At 32.0% G+C, this 24,291-nt stretch overlaps 1 protein-coding gene across 2 annotated transcripts; it reads right to left on the bottom strand.

The window, feature by feature from the left end:
• Positions 1–10,351: 10,351 nt before the first annotated feature.
• On the bottom strand, positions 10,352–23,879 carry LOC114727707 (K(+) efflux antiporter 4). Of its 2 annotated transcripts, XM_028914419.1 has the most exons (20): positions 23,385–23,879; positions 22,840–22,883; positions 22,277–22,335; positions 22,028–22,106; positions 21,791–21,852; positions 21,598–21,673; positions 21,430–21,504; positions 17,453–17,524; positions 17,270–17,353; positions 16,302–16,370; positions 15,629–15,706; positions 15,374–15,462; positions 15,179–15,275; positions 15,046–15,099; positions 14,650–14,745; positions 12,598–12,786; positions 12,424–12,501; positions 12,035–12,079; positions 11,636–11,725; positions 10,352–10,944 (listed from the first exon to the last, which is right to left on the bottom strand). In XM_028914419.1, exons 1-20 carry the CDS (start codon positions 23,623–23,625, stop codon positions 10,864–10,866), a joined length of 1,758 nt encoding a protein of 585 aa, XP_028770252.1. In that variant the 5' UTR covers positions 23,626–23,879; the 3' UTR covers positions 10,352–10,863. The 2 variants fall into 2 exon arrangements, with proteins under 2 accessions (XP_028770252.1, XP_028770253.1); XM_028914420.1 differs by lacking the exons at positions 10,352–10,944; positions 11,636–11,725; positions 12,035–12,079 and having other exon boundaries at positions 12,437–12,519.
• Positions 23,880–24,291: the final 412 nt, after the last annotated feature.

Consider the following 24,291-nt stretch of genomic DNA (forward strand, 5'->3'; position numbering starts at 1 on the left):
TAAGTTTTTATATACATGTATAAATTAGGGGGTGTTTGTGAATGCTTAAGGGAGTATTTGGCAACTCTTAAAAGTGCTTCTCAAAAGCACTTTTCTGCAAAACGAGACAAACTCCTTCACATATTTACTTCGTAAACCGTAAAAGCACTTCTGAAACCACGGTTTGGTTTCCATCCAAACACCTCCTAAAAGTGCTTCTAAGAAGCACTTTTTTACAAAACGAAACAAACTCCTCCACATATTTACTTCGTAAACCGTAAAAGCACTTCTGAAACCATGGTTTGGTTTCCATCCAAACACCCCCTAAAAGTGTTTCTAAGAAGCACTTTTCCGTAAAATGAGGCAAACTTCTTTACATATTTACTTCGTAAACCGTAAAAACACTTTTAAAACTATGGTTTGGTTTACATCCAAACACCTCCTAAAGCTATTTGGTTTTGGGATGATGATGTGAATACCAAAAACAAGCAAGGTCTAAGGTTAATATTTGTTTTTGAAAAAATAAAAGGGTTTGTCTCACAGACATAATTAATAAAATACCTAGCTACTTGAAACTTTGCTTTTGAAATCTCTGTTTCTTCATGATACATTTATTGTTTGGTCCCTACTCAATGTTTGACACGCGGAATAGAATGGAATTTCAGAGGGAAAGGATTAAGGCATGAGGGTGGGGGGATAATAAAGTGATTTTATTGATGTAAAATGTCATCTTACTGATAACAATGGAATAGACTTTTTTTTTGGGGTGCTTTTCTTTGCTTTTTGTTCCCCCCCCCCCTTTTGGGTGGCAGCTGAATGAATGATAACGATATAAATTATGGAAGACTGGTAGAACTCTACTTAGAACATTAATTTGTTTTGGTTATATTAATAAGAGAAATTGAGCATTTGATCTCTACTCACATACTAACCTACTCTTTGCTGTCTATGCAAGCTTCGAATGACTTATTTAAAGGATTACTACACATGACAAAATAGACAACAACAACAACAGTAAATTAGCAACAAAATTTCATCACTAATCTATTAATAATGATAACATTTTTTGCGACAAAATTTGCAAATTTTGTTATTAAATTCCATTGCTAACCTACTGTTTTTTTTAATAAGTCTATTTATTAAGATGACGCTTTTCAAATAGTCTTAAATGTTAAGAATCTCTTCAAAAAGGGATGTTTACCAAGTTAGAATTCTGATTTTTTTCAAAAGTATTTGAACCAATTCCTTTAGATGAGGTAGAGTTATTCTTATCTATATAAATTAACCACTTGTCCCAAATCCAACTTTTCCAAAATACTTTTCAAAAAGTATTTGAACCAATTCCTTTAGATGGGATGTTTGGGTAATCCCAAAAATATTTTTTAAAAGTACTTTTTCACAAATCAAAACAAATTTATTCACATACTTATTTCGTATACCGTAAAAACACTTTTAAAATCATGGTTTTGTTTTTACCCAAACACCCTCTTAGTGAATGAAACCTTGATTAGTGTTCTCAAAGCTTGACCATGTGCCTATCAATAAATCTGCAAGTTGAACAAGTTGTTTAACTTGTTCCATTTGTAGTGCTTTCTATGAAAGTGGAGACATACATGAATAGATAAAGTTTGTTTCAGTTCCTAGCTTTTGGCATTATAAATCAAACTTTATTATTTTCAAGGGATTAATCGAAAACAAGAAAAAAGAAAAAGCTACTTTACTCATCTGGTTGTGATTGAAAGACGTGTATGTTTTTTATCCTTCAAATATTGGCTTTCCTAGCCATGTTAGCGCCAGTTTGGATCCTGTGCTTATCCTTCACTTCAATTATGAAGATCAAAATTAAATCATTCATAATTTAAATTTATTTGATTTCTAATTTTCATATTTTTAAAATTTTAATAGATATATAAAATATGGAATTAGAATAATTATATAATTGTTAAATTTAAAAATAATTAAGGAATTAAAATTTACACTGTTCAAAAAATCGTGGATGACTCAGAATGGGGGGAGGACACTGTGTTTGTTCTTGAATTTAGCACCAAATTCAAACTTGATATTATATTTTAACCTGGATTCGTGGTATGAATAGTTATTCCACCTAATTCAATTATATAAAAAGATGTGAAAGGCAGAATTGTTTGGCTTTTTCTGCGGGAAAACAAAATCGTCTTCCCTCCGATCCTAAATCCTAAATGTAAAAATTAATTGAGAAGTTTGTTTACATTGTATATGTAAGATGTTAATTCATTTCCTCTTATAAAATTATAATTATTTTATAAAATAATTTTATTGATTGCACAAAAGTTTTTATCAATAAGAATAATTTTTAATACAAATAATTAAATGGGTATTTTTAGAAAACTAATAAAATTTAGAAACCCGTAAGGAGTAATAGTTTGAGAGAATTGTTATGAAATTTGAAGGAAGAATAATTACTAACAAGTTATAATAATAACATAAATGACCTGTAATGACAAGTTTTATAGTAAGAAATGATAATCACTCACTTATCATTTAGATTACTGATAGTTATTTTTTTTCTTTACCACCTCATTGTAATGCTTCCTAGTTTAAATGATCTCATCAGAACTGATATAGAAGGACCTCAATGAGAAATATGCTAGAAGTTATACGGTTAGAGGCTCATGTTTTTAATCATGTTAATAAGAAGTCAATGAATGTGGTAATTAATTGAATTGTTAGAATGACTTAGAATTATATTGCTCACTCGTATCTTACTAATTCTCTTTTAACTTGTATTATATCTTTATATAGTATTAGATTATCAGTTTATAAGTTAATATTTTATATTTAAGTACAAAACTAGTTCCCTAATTAACTCCAATCTTTGTTGGCAAACAAATAACTGATAAAATTTGTGTTACAAAAAAAAAATTGATAAAAATTTCCAAACCTACTGTCACTAAAGCGCACTCTCTCTCTGTGTATCATTTACAAATTGGTTGCATCTCTTTCTATTTTTGTTCTCTCCTCGACGAGAATTAACTAAAATAAAATTAAAAATTAATAGTTAAATATCTCACAAATGACTTATATTTAGGATAAAAAAATTTTTATCTACGCACATGGTAGGTATTAGGGAGGAGGGAGTATTACAATGCAATTCACGACAACACAGATTCAAATTTTATTATTATTGATGTGAGAATATGTTTTGTAAGTTAACTTTATTAATTACTAACTCACCTAAACTGCCTAATTAAAAAAAAATACTCGTGACTTTCAAAATGGCTTTTGAAGAATTTGAAAGTCTATGTATAATATAATTAGTTTTCGGCCCAATATTTGTGTGTATAAATATACATACATATATATATATATATATATAATATAAGTAGACAACTTGTTAGGATTGTGTTGGTGAATAAGTTTGACTTGTCTAAGGCTATCCCTCTTTGATACTTTATCTACAAAACACTTCATTCTTAAAGAACATCGGAATTCTCAAAAGCAAACAAACAAGAATCACATAGCTGGATATAGCTAGCTCCCAACATGCATAAATTATATTGTCCTTCCTTCTGCTTTTTCAGTGTTCCTACATTTGATTTCTTCGAAGACTTTTTGAAAACAAAGAATCAAACAAAGACCATAACTACTATCCCAATTAACAAAGCAGAGAAAGCAGAAATTTTGAGAAGGAGGAAATTGTAGAAAAATGAGCTAGTAGAATGGTTAAGTCAATTGTGTCAGTTTTTATCCTTATTTTATTATTATTATTATTATTGAATTGACTTGACTCAACTCGTGTTTCATGATTTTATGTATGTGCTTTTCTTCTTGTTATTTTCAATGATGTGATTTAAAAAATTTAACAAGTTCCAATGAACTTGATAATTTATTCGAAAACTAAACTACCCTTTTCTCACTTCATATTATATTATTATTTGCAGCTTCTTACCAAACAGCCTCAATATCTAAATCATTAAAATTTCAGAAACATTAAAGTAAAAAAAAAAAAACCCTGTATAATGCCCATTCTCCTATTTACAAGGTAGAGATAAAAAGTTGTATTTGATCTTATTTATAAATCATATTATTAAATTTTTAATATAATATACCATTTTATTTTTTATTTTTTATTGTATAGATTGTTATTTTATATATATATACACACACACTAAATAGAGATAAATTTGGAACGTTATTAAAATTTAAAACAGAATTAGTAAGCTTTAAGATTTTTCTTAATTCAAGTGGAACATGTTGAAAATGATTTATAAATAAGATCAAACAGGTATTAATATTTTAAACAACAAATCTTGTTGAAATTTGGATGCATGGCTTATACAAATAATTCCATAAAACATTACTAAAATATTAAAAAGATGAGTAAACAAATAAATCCAAATCATTAAAATTTGAGAAACCTCGGAGCAGGAAAGTTACCCTATTATGATAATGAGTTTGAATTCAAATCATTCGGGGAATCTAAGGATATGAGATATGCAGGGGTAAAATCTGACTCATGTATACGTGTAAATGTGTGAACATTTTTTGGAAAATAAGGATAGGGCCAAGATGAAGCTTATCCACTGCATTTTGAAGGGACTATGACAAAGGTGCTTATCTGTTACCGTACACTGTTTGGGACCTATTCATAGAAATATATTACAAAAGAAAATAACCTTGATTGATTCAGATTAATCTTATCCTAAATTTTTATTATCTATTATTATATTTGTTGATCCAATCTTACTAGCAACTTGCCCCAGCTTTTTCTTCCAATCTATCACTTTGGGGAATGAATTTATATGTTTAGAATTCAACTCGTAACTTCTTACTTAAACTAAGATTCAAAGAGATACTTGGTGTAAATTGAGTCAAAGAGCTTCAATCTTTTCCCAGCTTTTACTTTTGATTAATTAAAATTATCCATATGATATATCACTAAACAAAGCTGATGGAGCGTCATTTTCATATTTGTCTTTGATTGAATCATATAAAACCCTTTTAATTGCGTTATAATTATTTTTGAAATAGTTATAATTAGTTGATATTATTGATTTCACTGAAAATTGTCATAATATTATGAAATTACATTTCATTAAAGTTTATTACCTCCATGTCTCAGAGTCAAATATATTTTTCTAATTAAGATGACATTATAACAATGAACAGTCCACTTAAAATAAAATACTCAATAAATAATTCATATATTTTTGTGAAAAGGTCTTACATGAAGAACGACACAATTTTTTTAGAAAGTCATGTAATAAATAACACAAGAAGTAGTATTTTACTCCCTTCTGTCTTGTTTCAAAAGACCATATGTTAACTAATTTTATAATAATAATGAAATTATTTAGATATGCAAAATTTTTACAATTTTCAAAAGGTATAAAAAATATTTTGGTAGTAGTTCATGTGAATATTTTATTAAATTATGTCAAAAGTATCATTTCCTCATGACTTATTTATAAGAAATTATATGTTTTTGCGTGAATTTAGAAAAATTATTGTATTACGAATCAATGAGTCGATGGGCAGCATATGTATAATTGAACTCGGTTGTCGTATAATGTCCTGTTTTCGAAGCTGGAAAGAAAGTAAAAGGAAAATGATGCTTTTTGGGCATGCATGTTTCTTGTGTACGAATAAGTGAAAGCCGACGCCGCCTTGTTGATGAGATTTTTGAACCATTCTCCCCATGCTCCTCTCTCTCTACATATATATATGTATGTGATTATATATATATATATATATATATATATCCCATATCATTTAATTTTCAATAATATTTTTATTTTCCAAAAATATCATCTTGTATTTTTACGCTTACCTGGTGGTTGCCAAAGTATTCAAGCATCATAGACTTAGTGATTTTTAATCGTCAAATAATATAATATAATAAAAGGTGATTTATTTGATGGTTAAATATTTAAAGCGTCAAATAATAAGATACAAATGTTGGCAGGGATTGATACTGTATTGGCCTCACCGTCAAGTATGTTGATCTGCTTGATTTTTTTTTTGTATAATCATATGTCTGATTTTTTAACTTTATATAATGTTTCGGTTTAGTCTTTTAATCTTGAAATAATTTATGTCTTTATTATTGTAATAATCATGGTTGTTTTGAAAATTAAACTTTATATGTCGGTATTTAAAAATATTTTATTAATATTCAAGATTTCAATGTCATTATTTCTTGCTCATGGTTTTAGAGTTAAAGAACTAGAAATATAATTTTTACAATTAAGCAACTAAATTGAAACATTGTATAAAAGATTAAAAATATATTTCAGCCTTTTTTTTAGGTCAGAATTTCCTTGATGGTCAAATAAGAAAAATATCAAATAATAAGGTTCTAATTTAAGTGAGGCATTTGTGCTCCTTTGAATAATTTAACATTTTTAATATCAAATAATGCATATATGCCTTTTTTTAAAAAAAGAATATAGGAGGGCTGCTTGGCAGGAAATCAAAGCTAACAATTTTAGCAGCTAAACTAGAACCACAATTACAATTACATAAAAAATTGATATAACACTAAGCCAAATCCAAATTCTTACAATGTACAATATCATTTTCAAATTATATATCCAATCCAAAACCTAAAGGATCTAAGTACCTAAACTAAGTGGCCAAAATAAAACCAAATACTAAAATTGGTCAACTATCTCTAAAAGGCCAGAGCTATAATCCTAAACAACTTAACTGCCTAATTACATTAGTAGTAACTCATTAATGTGTTTATGTATTTTGCATCACCCAATACTGGATAACACTCATAGCAAATTTTTTTCAAGGACTTATATGTCTCCTCAAAATACTACGTGCAAAAGCACACAGCACAACAAACTAATAGGTGTCGATCTAGCGGAAATGACTAGTTTTTCACAACAACGTGAACTAAAGTTTGAATATTCACTGGAGAGATGCTCATATCTAATGCCTGACAATGTCTTAAATAAAATTGCCTCTAATAAAACAATACCCATGCATAGTAGAAAAGAAAAAGCACCACAACAAAATCAAGTCAAATATCTCTTTTTTAAAGATGCAAAAATCAAGTCAGATATTTAAATTTAGTTAAAATATATAAGTGAAGCTTGGAGACATATATACATTGTCAGGAAACAGGAATTATGTGGGGCTTTGTATAATTATGTCCTTCAAAAATTTCATCATGCAGTACCCAAAATCTACGTTGTTAGCTAGTTGTAGAGGGCACTATAAATACACTAATGAAAATATAGGAATAAATGATATAATAATTATATTTGCTTCAATAATTAATGATGTATATACCTTTATTTTCTAGCATATGTACAGGTTGTCACGAGATTTTAATGTGGGGCAGGGGCAGACTTTAGTCAGTGCAGAAACATCACCAAAACTCTAACAAGAAAGCCACAAACTTGATAGGAGGAATTACATAGAATCAACAAATTAAATATATGCACAAAACTTATCTAACTCTTTTTTTTTATACCTTTAACGAGTTTTGATTTTAGTCTCTACACTTTTAATCAACTTAAAGTTAACATTATTAAATTCAAGTCAAGTTCTTATAAGATTATAGGATTCAAAAACCAAAATTTTAAAATATAAGGATTAAAATCAAAATTAAATCAAATTATAAGAACTAATAATAATATTAACTCTATGATAAATTAATAATTTCAATAGAACAAAAGATTTGAACAACTTTATTTATGGTTGTTACAGTGGCTCTAGAATTGCAGGATTGATTGCCTTTGTTTGCGGAGTAACACACCATGATTAGCGTGTCATCACTTAATATTATTATCAACACTTCCAAGATATGGTGAAGTTTCAACCAACCAAGTGTCCTGCAAAAAAGAAAAAAGAGCTATAAATAAAGGAGTGGTCCAATTAATGTTTTGGACTTTTTTACAACACTAAGATTCACATGAATTTCGTGGAAGATTACATTTTGTTTTCTTGAGGCAGACTTAATCTGGTCCCATATCTTCAATTTACAAATTTGATTGTCTTGTTGCAATCATCTGATCAAACACCCTCTATCATCATATTCCTGCCAAATAGTCTTTTTCTCTTTTTCTTTTCTCCTTTCGCTTTTCTTTTCTTATATATTTCTTGGCAGCATGTGGCTTTTTTGTGTATGTGGGGGAGTCATATGGTATCATTCTATACAGACAACAACATTCTAATGCATATAATCAGTACAGAGAGTGCTGTGGTAACAATATTTCATATCAATCATTAAAATAAATGGCTTTGAAGGAGGGGATCAAGCGCATTGTCGCTCTAAATCTGGTTAAAACCTACTAGCAAGATTCTAAGTAAGTTCTTGACTTGTTGTGAAAGCAAGTTACTAAAAATCAGGCTGGACCATGAACTGATGTAGGTTAGACCGTTAGGATCAACTTGGGATTAGATCGATTATATTAAAATAATATAATTTAATTGATAATAACAAAATACAATAATATTAATAATTACAGATAACAAAATATAAGAAAATACAATAATAGTTTGCTTATAACAATAACAAAATATAACAATATTAAAAGATATTCATTTTTACAATTTTTCAATTGCTAAAATTAATAGTAAAAGGGCATCATTTTGCCCCATCTACACTAGGGGAAAAAACCAACCAACCCAGCCAACCCAACGGATTGACTGACTTATAATTGCATTGGTTTATGCACTAAACCAAATAAGGCTAAAGGCTTGTTCACTAGTTTCTGATCTGAACCAACAGGTCCTATTTGTTTTCTGTTTTAAACCGTGAAAGAAAATTAATTCTCATAGTTTTTTTATACATGAAATGAGAACAAATAAAATGATAAAAAAATTTTGTTTATATAAAATCATGTGTCTTTTTTGTTATTTTTTAGAATAAAGGAACGTAAGAATAATCAATTATCGTCAAACATCACATATTTGTTGTAAGAAACCAGTGACTTAGTAATTTGTTAAAATATTTATTCAGAAAAGGCCATGGGTCTAAGGCACGATATGCAAAGCACATGTGAAGACGATAAATTTGGTGCAATAACATGACATTATTTGTACCAAATGGGGCCTTTGACGCAGAGGACATGTGGAGACCATGGCATTGCAGGGGAGCTAATAAAGAACCCTCAGACGCCTTTATTCTGGTTGGTTCGCCTGTCAATGTCATCTAGAACCAGGTAATGAACAGTCCATTGAACACTTCATTATGTCCTTTTAATGGCATGTACGAGAATTTCAAAGGAAAAAAAAAAAGAAAAGAACTGTTTTTGGTCAAAAAAATTTCAATAAAACCTGCATCTAATGGATATTCGGAAGATAAGAAAAGGATAGCTAGCTAATGTGTGGTAACAATGGTTTTAAAGTTATCCATATACTCATCATGTCCTTATTATAGGACAAAAAGAGAAGGTTTTATTGTGTATAAAACATGAGAAAGTTTTGGAAAAATTACAAATAAAAACCCCAACATGTAAAATTATGATTTGGGATCCTGAATTTGAAAAATAACAAATAAAGACCCGGTTCTACTTTTACAAATATGAAATCATGATAAAATGTCTGAAATGCCCATCAGCCAAATGATAAGTTGAATATGGGAAATGACAAGTTCATTATAACAAATGACAACTTTAATAGACCAAATCAAAACTTGGCTGAGAGTATACTAAATGACGAGTTGGCTATAGAAAATGACAAGTTCAATTTAGAGAATGACAACTTCAGTAGATCAAATCACAATTTGACTGAAGAACATTTTAAATATTTTACCCATATTTCATATTTGCAAAAGTGAGACCCGATCTTTATTTGTTATTTTTCAAATTTAGAGTTCCAAATTACAATTTTACATATTGAGGGGTCTTTATTTGTAATTTTTTTCAAAGTTTTACTTGGTCTTATTTATGAGTGACATCATTAAATTTTCAACAAGAATATTATGGTATCCTTCATTTATTATTGTATAAATTGTTAGAGCATTATCTTGAAAAGTGTAATATCTTAATTAAATTGGAGTAAAATTAGAAAATTATTACATTCGAAGGCAAAGTTACCTGAAGTTGAAAATTTTTTTAGTTCAAGTGAAACAAACAACATATAAACAGACATAGAAAAGTATTTCATTTCAATTTAAAACCTCTGTATAAGATGACCATTCATTCAAGTGAAGATGGTATATCATTCTAGCAACACCAAATCCATCGAAAGCAAATGATGAATTGTATGATATGATAATGCATAAGACGAGTCAAAGTTAACCCACCAACTCGGAAAAACAAATCACCCTGTCACAATGGTTGAAGAGAATCGTTTTCAAAATCATTATTGGTATTAGACAATTCTTGATAGTTTTTCAACCACAGCACATCATTCTACACTGTGAATCAATAAAGACAATCAAATTTCTTTCTACCGGTTAATCGCTAATGAATATTATACTTGAAAAGAGTTTGATGGCCAACTTGATTGGGATTTTTTTTTTCCTTTTCTTGGCCTGATTGGATTGAGACTTATACAGTTGCAATTTATATTACATAGAAACCAAAAAACCGAAATGAAAAGAATGCATATATATTGGAATGAATTACATTACAAAAAGCATATTACTTTACAAAAAAATTAGGCCGTTCTGGCTAATAATAAGACGGCCCAAATTTGGTTAGGTATGGGGAATATCAACGCTCAAGCGCCTGGCCACTCCATCTGAGTTTTGTATTTTTGAATATTTGCCGTTTCCATTACAGAGTGTGGTTTCGGACGCAGGCAAGCATGGGAAGTGCTTTAGCAATTTGAATACGTATAAACGTTATATACTCAACTTTCTCTGCACTTTCTGGGCCTTTCACTCCATTAGGTAAATGCCACGTATCGAATATTCTTCTGGGGTTGTATTTCTTTCAACTATCATGAATCATGAGCGCCTTGAACTATCAGAGTAATGCGCTTACCGCTGTCTGAACGAAAGCTATCCCCTTTATATGCAATCTGGGAGGCCAGTCATAATGAAAATGAAGACTATGAAGAAAAATATACAGATACATGCATGTGTGTGTGTAGGACAAAACTTAAGTCATATTGCTTATAAGTTTATATCGTAAACTCATAAAAGCTTATGTATATTAATAAATTAGTATTAAAGTATATAATTAAATAATTAGAATATAAAAAATGACAACAATTTCATTTAAATATCTTTTAAATCCAAATAATTGAAATTAAATCCATTAACATTCATAATTCACCACATTTAACAAATAAATTTTTATGAAATTTATATAAAAAGTCACTAAATATAATTAAATCAAAAAATTTAGTACAAGTTTAAAAGCGAGTTGACATGGTTTCACAAGTTAAAAATATAAAAACGGTAAACTTGGTAAGTAAACTCGCAAATTCAACCAAGTTTATAGCTTACGAGAGTTTAAGAACGAATCAACACATTTTGCAAACTAAAAACGTAAAAACATTAAATTTGGAAAATTAACTCGCGAGTTTGACAATAATACTTATATTCATTAGGTCAAGCTCATAGGTAAATTTAAAAAAAAAGCACATATGCATTTTAACAATTAACAATAACAAAATAACAACTGTGATTAAACAACTTGATCTAATGAATATAAGCAACTTAACCTAAATTGTCATGCATTCAAAAAATCTTTTTAAGATAAGTTACCTCAATTGGACCATCAGGAGGGAACCATCGTAACAACACTCCAAGATGCACAACAGCAGGAATGAGCTTGAAAAGCAATGGTGTTGTCACCTGCGCCATTTTTATGTTTGCATGAGCTTCGAATATCCACAAATCATCATGTAGGCATGCCATATGTGTTGAACTTTCACAATCAAAATGATAAATGCACAAGAACTTTGAATACTACCTTCAGTTCTAATTATAAGACCTCATTTATAGTTAAAAAATGAGGTCTTATAATTAGGAATAGAGGTAAAATATATTAAGACCCAGAGTTTAACCGGCAATAGTTTGCATAGAGGTAAAAATAATGTGCCAAGACTGTAAATCGTATCATATAGGTGAAACCATTGATGCATATATTGCAAGCAACAATACCAGACTGAGAGCTGTTGTTCCAAGGAGCAATAGATATAATTTTCCCTGCAGTATAATTCAGTACATCAACTTTGGTTTAAGTAGGCAGAAGGTAACGCAGAAAGCAAACAATATTTTCAGATTTCAAATCCATTGTAAGAAATAGCAATTAAATTTTATGGTGACAAAAATATGCTATCTACTTGAGTAGCAATTGTACGCAGCAACATGAATAAATTTTATTGACTCTCCACAACAAAAATATACATCTAGCTGACCCAGAATTGAGGTAAGTAATTGGAGGGGGGGGGGGTGGAATAAAAGCTGATAAATTATTGGGAAGACAGCCTTATATTCTCAAACCGGTGCATCCAATCCAAAATATCCATGTCTAAATGAAGCGAACTCACCTCAACTAAATGAAGGTTTGAGGCACGACTGAGAAGAACAAAAGCAAATTCCCCAATTTGTGCCAATGACATCCCAACCTACGAATGTGGAATAACCTAAGGTTCCTCTGTCAATGAAATGTATGGCGTAATCAAGAAGATATTACCGAGGGAACAGTTTTTGTTGAATCTTACAAGAATTGAAGTCTTGTTGCCATATCCAAATCCTTTAACAACAGAAGCAGCTACTATAGTTTTTACAATGATCACCAATATAACAGCTGCCAGTAAAATATCAACATGATTCCAAAGGAAATGGACATGTATAAGCATTCCAATGCTGGCCAAGAACAGAGCAGCAAAAAAGTTGCGAATTGGCTCAACCTAAAAATCAACAAACTCACAAAGTTTTCAAACAAGCATATAAAATATACACTCAAGTTTCTTCCTGAGCTTCATAATAAATTCAACTTGAGATTGTTGTGCATCATTATACATTATTGTCAACCGAAATAACTAGCATATTTCAAGTTCAATATAGAAAAGGAAGAACATGGCCTTAAGACAGCGAGAAACCTGCATCAGATCACCTCGGCTAAGACTGACATAGTGGCACATATGGTCAACACAAGGCAGTGTTAAGAAAATAATCTATACCTGAACATCCATAAAATATACACTCAAGTTTCTCTCTGAGCTTTATAATAAAATTTCAAACTTTTATGCCGGAAGATCCACAACAAAAGCAATTTATTTACTAAAAAAGTTAATGGAAAGATATAGAAGTAAAGGAAAGAATTTACATATGGTTTTTATTGACTTGGAAAAAGTTTATGATCGGGTGCCATACTTTGGAAGGCTTTGGAAAAGAAAGGTGTACGGATGACTTATATCAAAGCCATACAAAATATGTATGAGGGGGTAACTACTAGTGTAAAAATGCGTGAAGGTAAGACAAAGGACTTTCCCATTAAGACTGGCCTACATCAGGGATCTTCTTTGAGTCCTTACTTGTTTGATTCTGTTCTAGACGTTCTAACTGAGCCTAATTAAAAAAAATCCCCAAGTACATGCTTTTTACGGATGACATAGTCTTCGTAGTTGAATCAAAAAAAGAGATTAACTTTAGATTGGAGTTATGAAGAAGGATCTTGGAGTCAAAAGGTTTTTATTTAAGCAGGAGCAAAATAGAATATATGCATTGCAATTTTTGGGGGAGACAAGGCAATGGTGATTTAAAGGTAATGATAGGAAATCAAATCATTTCTCAAGTGTCAAAGTTCAAATATCTAAGATCCATTATACATGAGAAGGGGGAAATTGATAGAGACGTTTCTCATAGAATTCAAGCTGGTTGGTTAAAATGAAGGAAGGCTACCGAAGTTATTTGCGATAAGAAGATACCTGAGAAAGCTAAGGGAAAATTTTATTGGACTGTTATAAGACAAGCTATGTTGTATAATAGTGAATATTAGGCGATAAAGAGAAAATAAAAGCATAGAGTTAGGGTAGCAGAAATGAGGATGTTAAGATAGATTTGTGGCCATACAAGAAAAGATAAGGTTCAAAATGAAAATATCAGAACAAGAGTAGATGTGGTGCCTATCAAAGAGAAAATGGTTGAACATCGCTTGAGGTGATTCGGACATATGCAGAGAAGGCCATTAAAAGCCCCAGTGAGAAGGGTAGATCAGACAGTTTGAAGTTCTATAAAAAGAGACCAAGGAAGACCGAGAAGAACGCTCAATGAGGTCCTTGAACGAGATCTTTTGGTTAACAATATATCTAGAGACTTGGTTGATAGAGCACAATGGTGTCGTGCGATTTATATAACCGACCCCACCTAGTAGAATAAGACTTGTTGTTGTTGTCGTTAGATCATTCTGCATCATTACACATTATTGTTAACCAAAATAGCTAATTTCAAGTTCAATATAGAAAAGGAAGAACATGGCCTTAAGCCAGTGAGAAACCTCCATCAGATCACCTCGGCTAAGACTGACACAGTGGCATATATGGTCAAATATAGACAAGGCAGTGTAAAATAAACTATCCCTGAACATCCGTCACATGCTCAGGACAACCACTGTGCAACTGATATCCCCCCGAACCCAACTTAAAAGCTATAAATATTATGATCATCAAGAGGAAAAGGCAGAATTTAAATTAAATTAAGATAAACTAGTTTCTTCAAGATCTCCGGGAAACATCCAATCCAGAGATTAAAACAAGCTAGATAAATGTTACCTGTTCAAGAGTGTGTTGACCGAGATCTGTTGTTGATATCATCACTCCCGCAGCAAAGGAACCCAATTCAAGACTTAACCCCAACTTATCGCTACACTGAAATGAGACAACAAATTATACGACATAAGTTGTTGGGTGTTCATAAATGCGTGTACTTATATGTGATGGCATGGGTTGCATTTAAGTAATCTCTCAGATGTAAACAGTAAATAGGGAAAGCAGACGGCAGCCTTCATACACCAAAAAGGAAAAGCACAAAATGTCCTCTTCACCATGACTAAGGAAACTTTCCAACGCAAAAAATAGGACAGAAAATCACTACTATGTAATGAGAATCTGAACTGGTACCAATACCAAGTAATTGGGAAAAAAGAGAAAAGTTGGGAGTAGACAAACCCAGGCAACAAGAAGGCAGAATGCCACTGATGCCAGTTGATAGAGTTCATTGGTCTGCGCATAGAAAGAGCAAGTTAAAAAATACATAACCAAAACCCGACATGTTACAACAAAGCACAAGGCCTATCTTCACCTGAGATGATAACCTTATCATAAGCTTCAGGAACCATGGTACACAAGTGCGTGACAATACTGATAAAAGGGCCAAAAATAGCATTAAAACCACCAACCTGAAACAACATCAGTTAGTAACAAGAAATAAAGGACAGAAGCAAGTGGATGGATGGAATTCCTATATATGGGACACTTCACTGTATTAGTTACTTACGATTTAGTCATGGATATTACTCCCTGAAGAATGCCTGATGTACCACCCAAGACTGGAAGCAATGCAAAGAGCAAACCAACAGCGCAATCCTGGAGGAGCCAAAAGATTTGAATATGCATTATAAGATATATAGGAAAGAAAATCCAAATACGGAATATCTTTGCTATGATTAATTAGTCTTTACACTTTTCTACACAAGAGTTGATAGCAACAATTCATTCTTTACACTTGATTTATCCTAATAATAGCACATACCTGCAGAATCAGAGTTCCAATTGTAACCTGGCCATGAAGGGCATTGACACTACTTCTTTCCATTAAGAATTTCAAGACCTATAGGTCAAACCAGAAAACACAAGCTATAATATTACATTTTCGTAACATGTCATTAATGTAATTAAAAAAATAAATATAAATTAGAAGAAATAATAACAAGCATAAATGCGATCAAAGAAACATTATCAAATTGCCAAGGAGAATTTTGCCATCAAACACACCACTTTCTCTCATTATCTTTTTCTCCCGTAATATTTATTTTTCTCTCCCTCTTTCACCTTTTCCCTCCCCTTATTCATCCCTCAACTTACAACAAATAGTATGCCAAAATTCTTCGGACTTGAATTGTCTCAATCTTATTTTATGCCTCATTTCTCAAGTATTCCATTGTCCACCCAACTAAGCCAAGACAAGGAGACGGCTCAATAGAAAATCCAAAGATGAATCACCATCATCTCTATTTCAGGCACCGTTAGCAACGATTCAGGTAGTATATCAAAATTATTATTGGCATAGGTTACAATGCTTGCATGTGTGGAGTAATATTGCAAAAAGAATTCCGTACAATAAATTGTACAAGTATACTTCACATTTATAATCTTGAAAGAAAAAAGCAGAAACTATGCAGTAATGTCTGGACTCTGATAGTTACCACTGCTGTTGAAGACATAGAGAGAAATGCACCAACAAATATTCCCTCAGAAGATTTACCACCGCATAACTGCAGGAAGGTAGCCGCATATGTCAGAAATTCACTTCTGCTAAAGTGGAGAAGATTTGTAATGAACTAATGAATAAATTTATGCATTGTTTCATTCAATTTTCAGTCTCAGCTGCAACAGATAACCAACTATTGTAAAAACCAGAACCATAAAATGCCTAAAATATCCAAGCTTGTCCTAAAGGTCATGTATCTTTGATAATCAGATCTACCACAGCATGAAACTCTGTAGATACTGCAGAACTCTAATATTTAATCAGAAAAATACAACACAGGCTAGTGTAAATGCTTTCACGTAAATATAGTAATCCAATCACATAAAACAATTTCCAAGGATGAAAAGAAAAAATTTAGGGTAGGATAAAGTTGACATAGACAGTGAAATGACGCACATCAACATTGAGGTGTCAGGCGCTCAGCATGATATCAATCAATCATTCTTTACTGAACACTCATAATTGATGCAAGGAAAAGTAGCGTAAGAAATTGCTATGAAGCAATTGTTATCTTCACCATAGGCTTTATACGGAGAGGCTTGAGAATCATCAACCCAAGAATTATTGGCATGCCAGGATTTAGCTTAGTATTGGCAACATATTCACATGGGCTTAGTAACCAGATTCATTTTTCTCACATGCAAAAAATGCTTTAAGTCATCTGCTCCATAGAGATAATAGTAACTTTTCAGAACTTTAAAAGCACAAAAGGGGGAAGCGAAAAAGGAAATAAAACAAAAACTCAAAGTTAATGTGCTGCCATAATATACAAACAAGAAAAAAGAAGAAGATAAATCATATGATTATGATTATAAAGAAATTGAAATCCATGGCAGACCAGCAATGCAGATGTAATGATAAGTTATACTTTCTGAATAATATTCATCAAAATGTCAATCATACCAGGGCTGTTATTCCACACAAACACATAAATAAGAAAATTTGGATAAGACCTCCAAGAATAGCCACTGCTCGTACAATTCTAAGCTGCAAACATGAAAAAGACATGTTTATAAACAAATCAAAGATGTTATAAAAAAAAAAAAAAAAATTCAGACTAAAAGCAAGAGGAGCATGCAAACGAACCTTTGTGGTGGAAAACTCTAGGCCCAATGCAAAAAGCAAAAATATGACTCCAAATTGAGCCACAGTCTCAACCTGCGTGGAATGGGTTTAGTATTTTAGATACTCAGTGATATATTTGATTCTTTTTCAGTCCATCACTTAATAAATATATCATAGATCAAGATATTATATTTTCACATTGTAAGAATAGAAGAAAGTAAAAGAGAACAATTTGATGACATCATGATCTCATCAGCAATTTGCAAACAACTGTCTTTAAAGCCAGACTAGTCGTAAACCAATATGGAAATTGGTTTAAGGTTCACTAACCTGACCGTGGTCAACCTGTGATTAAAATGGCCGTAATCAAACTAATGTATTTTGATGTTATATTGATAATTTTGGATTAAAAAAAAGAACGAAAACAAAAAATAAAAACACAAGAAATAAATTTTGATCATACAATTCTTAACTACAAATTGTGTATATGTTTTTGCAAGATTTATATATGATGTTTGAAAATGCTCAATTAAGTCATTAAATGGGACCTTTTGATTAACAACTTACCAAAGGATTTGATTATTGATAGAGCACAATGGCATCATTAATCCGTGTAACCAACCTCACTTAGTGAGATAAGGCTCATTGTTACAGTTGTTGTTATACAAGATGTTTATTGAAAAATAAAAAAGTTCTACCCCTTTCGCTTTTTATTTTATCACTATTATTTATAATAAAAACTGTGTGTGGAGATCCGAATAGTTCACGTGATGAAGATTGAATGCATACACAATATACATTAATCATTGATGTGCAGTGCGGGCTAGAAATCAGAGCATAGAAAATCGAATCCTAGGTCTGGCTATTTACATAAAGGCATATTGATAATAATTAATATATTGATTTCCACCCAAAAAACAACAACAATCCTTATACCACTAGAAGAGGTAGGCTGCATGGATCATACAATGCTTGTGCTCTATCAACAACTAAATCTTTAAATACTCATCCGGTCCTTAATATAAGACCCAATTGTTGAGTTGGTTTTAGTCCTAAATATAATACCCATTTCTCATATTAATCAATTTTCTCTAAATTACCCCTATGGATACTCTCTCAACCATAATCAAGTAGAAGAGGAAGATGGGGTATTAAGAAAGATAATTATGTATTTTAGGAAAAACTTATAAATTAACTAACTTACCTAACTTCCTTAATCTAATCAAATTAGTTAAATGGGTTTTATATTAAGGACCAAAGGAGTATATCATTAATCATAAAGTCCTATTCAATAAATGCTTGAGTATTATTTTTGGCCTTCCTCTACCCTTTCCAAATAACTCCATATTTATTAATTTACCTTCCTCACTAATGCCTCTAATAACCTTCTTTGTCCATTTCTGAACCACCTCAAAATATTTTCTAACATTTTCTCTCCAATAGATGCCATGCCGACTCTTCCTTATATATATTCATTATGAATCTTACCTTTTCTTGTATAACGACATACCCATCTTAACATGCTCATTGCTGCTACTCCAAATTTACGCCTTTATTGTCCTTTCAAAACTCAACATTTATTACCATATAACATTGTTGGTCTTATAGTCAATAGTTAAAGAACCAAACAGGGCTGGACGATCAGACGGCTTGAACCATCATCCGGACTCGTCAACGGGTTGGTTTGGATCAAAAAAACGTTCACATGGTTGAGCCAGATTGGACCAGAGTTGAGCCATCATTAAGCTGGAACCCAGAGTTGGACCGAAAACCGGAACGGTTTTCAGAAAAATGGACGGTTTTTTAGCTTAACTGAAAAAATGCTAAAAAATTAAAAAAAAAAAAAGAAGAAGAAAAATAAAAAAAATGGACCCCCTCAAATGTCCTAATATATTTTTAGACTATTTATACCCATATAGTATTATTTCGTTGAAAATTTCATATATTGTGGTATTAAAACCGTGAATCCTTAGCTTTTTTGTTTCGATGTCTGGTCTATCTTTTAAAACAATGTTTTGATTTGAATGAATTAATAATTTTTAATATTATTAAATATTTTAAACATACATAAATTTCAATATATAAGGTTTTAGTCCATTTTCAATGATTTCATTATAATTTTAGATTATTTAAATGCATTTCTAAATTATTTAATAATTTGATATTTTTCATATATATTAATTATATTATATACTATTGTTTTAAATTAATTATTGTGTCATCAATCCGACCAATTAAACCATGACACGTTGATCTTTTCGGTTCGACTTCCGGTCCGACTTTTAAAACATTGCTCATAGTAGTTCAATAAAACTTTCCTTTAAGCTTATTAAGTACTTTCTGATCATAAACAACTCTGATAGCCTTTCTCTATTTGAACCATCTAGCTTGTAGTCTATGTATAACATCTCCATCAATTTCACTATTCTTTTGTATGATTAATCCTAAATATCTGAATTTTGTCACTTGCTAAATAATTTGATCTCCCATTTTAATCTCAAATCACTTCTAACTTGTCTCTTATGAAAGTTGCAATGCATATGTTCTATCTTACCCTTAATCAAGACCCTTCAACTTCAAGGTCCTTCTCCATAGCACAAATTTAAAGTTTATATTTGTTAGCAGTTGGCTCATTCTCATTGGGCCTAATCCATAGATAACCCTAATTCATTATGACTGTTTATACTCTCTTAATTAGGATTATTTTCAGCCTTTTATTTAGGGATTTCAGATAAGATTATTTCCAGATTTGTTGTGATTAGATTTGATGTATTATTTGAGAGAGATTTTATGCGATCTGATCAATCACTCTCCTCCTATATGTATCAGCTTCTATAGTGGAATAAACTCAGATTTTAGTGTCCAAACATCATCAATATCTTCTCTTGACTCAATCATAAGAACTATATCATCAACAAAAAGCATGCATTTAGAGGTTTCTTCTTGTATAAGCTCAGTTAAAATATCTAAAACTAGGTTAAACAAGTCAAGTCTCACAGATAATCCCTAATTTTTGCCAATCCTCACATGAAAGTCCTTTATCTCATCTCCAGTCCTTCTTAGACTAGCTGTCACCTCCTCATACATATCTTGTATAGATTTATGTGACACACACCTTTCTTTTCCAAGGCTTTACAAAGTGCATCTCTTGGTCTATGATTATAAGCTTTTTCTAAGTCAATAAAAACTACATGTAGGTCTCTTCCTATGCTTTAGTACTTTTTCCATTAATCCCCTTATATAAATCGTTTTTGTTGTAGACATTACTAACATGAATCCAAATCGATTATCAAAAATGTAAGTTTTCAATCTCAACTTGTGTTCAATCGCTCCTACCACCTCCATAGATTTAAATGTAAACATTACATAAAGCACCTCATAGGCATGTGATGTGGGTCTTGGTATCCCAACCTAAAATGTTTCACAAGAGATATGTGGAAATACTATGGAGGAAGCAAAGCAAGTCTTTCACTATAACCATCTACAATGTGATCAAAAAATGTGCCAAATCTGGCTATGAATGTCCATTTCGATCAAAAGGCCAGCACATTGCATGAAAGAAAGAGAAACGTTGAGGTTCTAAAAATAAAGGGAGGGGGAAGGGAGTATCTCAGTACATTCAATGGACTAATGAAATAGGGTATAATTTGTAGAAAGCGAAGGCTACTTAGTTTCTTCTGTGGCTTGACCAGGTCCACCTAGTTGATAGTTGCAAACAAACTTTTATGGAAACCATCCTATTTTAACCCAATTTGTTGGGATTCAGTTAGTTTGGCCAGCCTTTGACTCATTCTTCATAAAGCCAATTTTATGTCTAAAAGGGACCAAGACCAAGGTCGATTTATCGGATTTTCAATTCAACAAGCCATTCCCTATGGCTTTTATAACATTTTGAATTTCTCCATAGCAAAATAAGAAACATCAAAGGTAGCTACAAAGGGAATAAGGAAATCCTTTAGACTTAGACATTCAGCAAAAGAACTATAATGGTAACATACTTGGACCATTTCACTGACAAAACTCAGGCCTCCGGGTCCAATGATTGATCCAGCTAGTAGATATCCAGTCATGACCTGAAAAATAATTAGTGTGGATAACACAACTCATAAGCGAGATATAGTAGACATAACTTAAGAAAAGCAATCAAGCAAGGATTAGGATCAAACCGGCTGTCCTGCACAAGCAAAGGCAATACCACCACAGGTTGCAGATACAATGACAACCACAAGATCTGATATTAATCTGCAAATATAGCAGATCAAACAAAGTGAGCAACTTAACTAGCTGTATCCGCTCGTACAGTTGATATATGCAATGGCTCTGGGAGAAGAAGTAAAGGACAGGAAATTGTAAGTAAACCTCAAGTCTACTTGAAGAACAGGATACTTGGACTTGCGATTGGACATAATGAAGACATTATCCTGGAGATGAGTAATTTAATAAACAAAAAGTTAAATTCACTTAAAAGAGGATTACATATAACATTTGTTGTGGTATAATGATAAGACAATGGTACCAAATGGTCACTATTAAGTATTAACCCTTCATGTTTGAATCATGAACAAAATAAACCCCAAGAGTATGAACAAGGCATACCTTCCGATCTATTAATGTTGGCATGTCCTCTGCTCCATTCTCGTTATCCAAATTGAAAACATCATGGAACTGAAATGACCTGATACACAACAAACCAAACGTCATAAAGAAATAAACTTTAGGTTGTTCCAGGCAAAAAAAATAACAATAATCATTAGGATTGCAATAAAATTTTGTGATCAAATCCACTTCCGCCTCCAAGAAAAGCGGAAAATTCATTTTACTGTAGATATTGAAGATGGCACATACTTTTCCTCTTTGCTCTCATTTTTCTTGGACTTAACTCTAGCAACAGTTTCCAACACAGCCTGATGCATCAGATACATGAGTAGAAGGAATCAGATAATGGAATAATAACATATATAACCTTCAAAACAGAGAACGTTGTCACAATTTTACCCTATTACAAAGATCTGTGCACCAAACATAAAGTACCATATCAATTCTCACCACGCAGTATTTGTCAGTCAAGATGCAATCTCAAATGGGTTTTGAAACCTCATTAAAATATACATTATCATCTAATGCAGCTTCTGTCAGAAATCAGCCCAAGGCTCTTCTAACCAGTATGGATATTTTTTTCCTGATATAACTTAAGAAATGAAATTATAGGACCTAGTCTTGCTGAACTAGTCACAAAAGTAAACTGGGGCATTAGGCTATCAACATTAGCAGTAATAACTGAAAGTACACCACTAAAGCCAGACTGAATTGCACTCAGGCAGTTTTACTTTAAATATAATCCAGTACATCAGAAAGCAATAAAAGTAACTTGAATTAAATATATTAAATAAACTCATAGCATTACATACCTGCTGTCCAGCAACACTATTATTGAAACTGCCAGCATCAGCATCTGTAAAAGACAGTCACAGTAACACACCCAAATGACTTTTAAAGCAAATTATACCAATAAGCAATGAACGGGTTTTACACAGAGAAGACGAGTAATTTCAAAACTGGGGAATGATTCATTAGTATTCCATCCAAGGCAACGAATCTAATTTTAGAAAACCACTATAAACTGGTTCCAAATCACCTAATTATGTTTATTGAAGGTTACACACAAATTGCTAATGAAACCATCAGATCATTCTCCACACTTTGTAACAAGACTGGTTAACGAAAGAGGACAAGGTTAAACAGCGCAACTCATTCGTTCAAACTCTACTAAGAAAACATCATAACACAAGCATTCAAAACAGAAGTGAAACTCCAATTATTGAACTGCATTTTCGGAAATACAAAAGCCTAGCTCAAACATCGACACCATAAGTCTCCACGACCAAAACATAAAAGAGAAAAGATTAATGCACAAGCATTTGAACCTAAAGTGACGGAAGATAGATCTACGAACCTTCATTCTGCTCATTCTCGGGGAACTCCCTCTCCAAAGCCCGATCAATCATGTTAGCGAAACTATCCTCATTGGATCTCGCAAGGGACGCATTGGCGGTTGCATTAATTACCTCTAAGACAACGACCGGCTCCGACTCGACCGCAAGGAGAGACAAAGAGTGCGATGTACGAGTAGAGAAACAGAGAAGAACAATGCAGAGAAGAATCAATCTGAGAATTGTGGATGATATTAACCACATATCTCCCACTCAGAAAGAGAGGAACGAAGGATTGGTGAAAACGACACCGGCGGAAGCTACCACCTCCGACCACCGTCTTCTGAAGCGCGCGCTCTCTCACTCTCTCTCTCTCTCTCTATCTTTCAATTAACTTACACAAACGTTAACGCGCAGACAGAAAGATACAGAGAGAGAATGTGGGCTATGCAAAAAGGAAAGCTAGAGGCTGTTAGCTTGGCAACAAGGCGAGGGAGGGAGCACTAGCAGGGAGGTGCTGTGGAGCGGTGAAATGACGCAACGGCCCTCCAAATTTGGAATGAGGACGAAGCTTGCAATGGGTGAAGTGAAGTACCGCACCATTTGGTGCGTGCACTTCACCGCAGGATGCTTGCCTGTGTCGGAAAGCGTATGAAAGTATTGCTACTATCCACGTGTGATCTATCAGATTGTGACACGTAAATATTTTTGTCCTTTTAGCCATGAGTAATTTTGTTTTTCCAATTTTTTTAGAAAATAAATTATTTGGTAACCATTTAATTCCCAAATTTTAATTCATTGGAACTCATCCTCTATAATTTTTGCTTCATTAATGGTGGCCAAAAAAATTTGCTTCATTAAAAGTCAGTTGTTGAACCATGAATTTATTTCAGGCTAAGAAAAAAAAAATCATGAATTTATAGCTGATTC

The sequence above is a fragment of the Neltuma alba genome, unplaced genomic scaffold, assembly GCF_004799145.2.
Source record: "Neltuma alba isolate B1F8T4 unplaced genomic scaffold, ASM479914v2 tig00012505_pilon, whole genome shotgun sequence".
Taxonomy (NCBI): Eukaryota; Viridiplantae; Streptophyta; class Magnoliopsida; order Fabales; family Fabaceae; genus Neltuma; species Neltuma alba.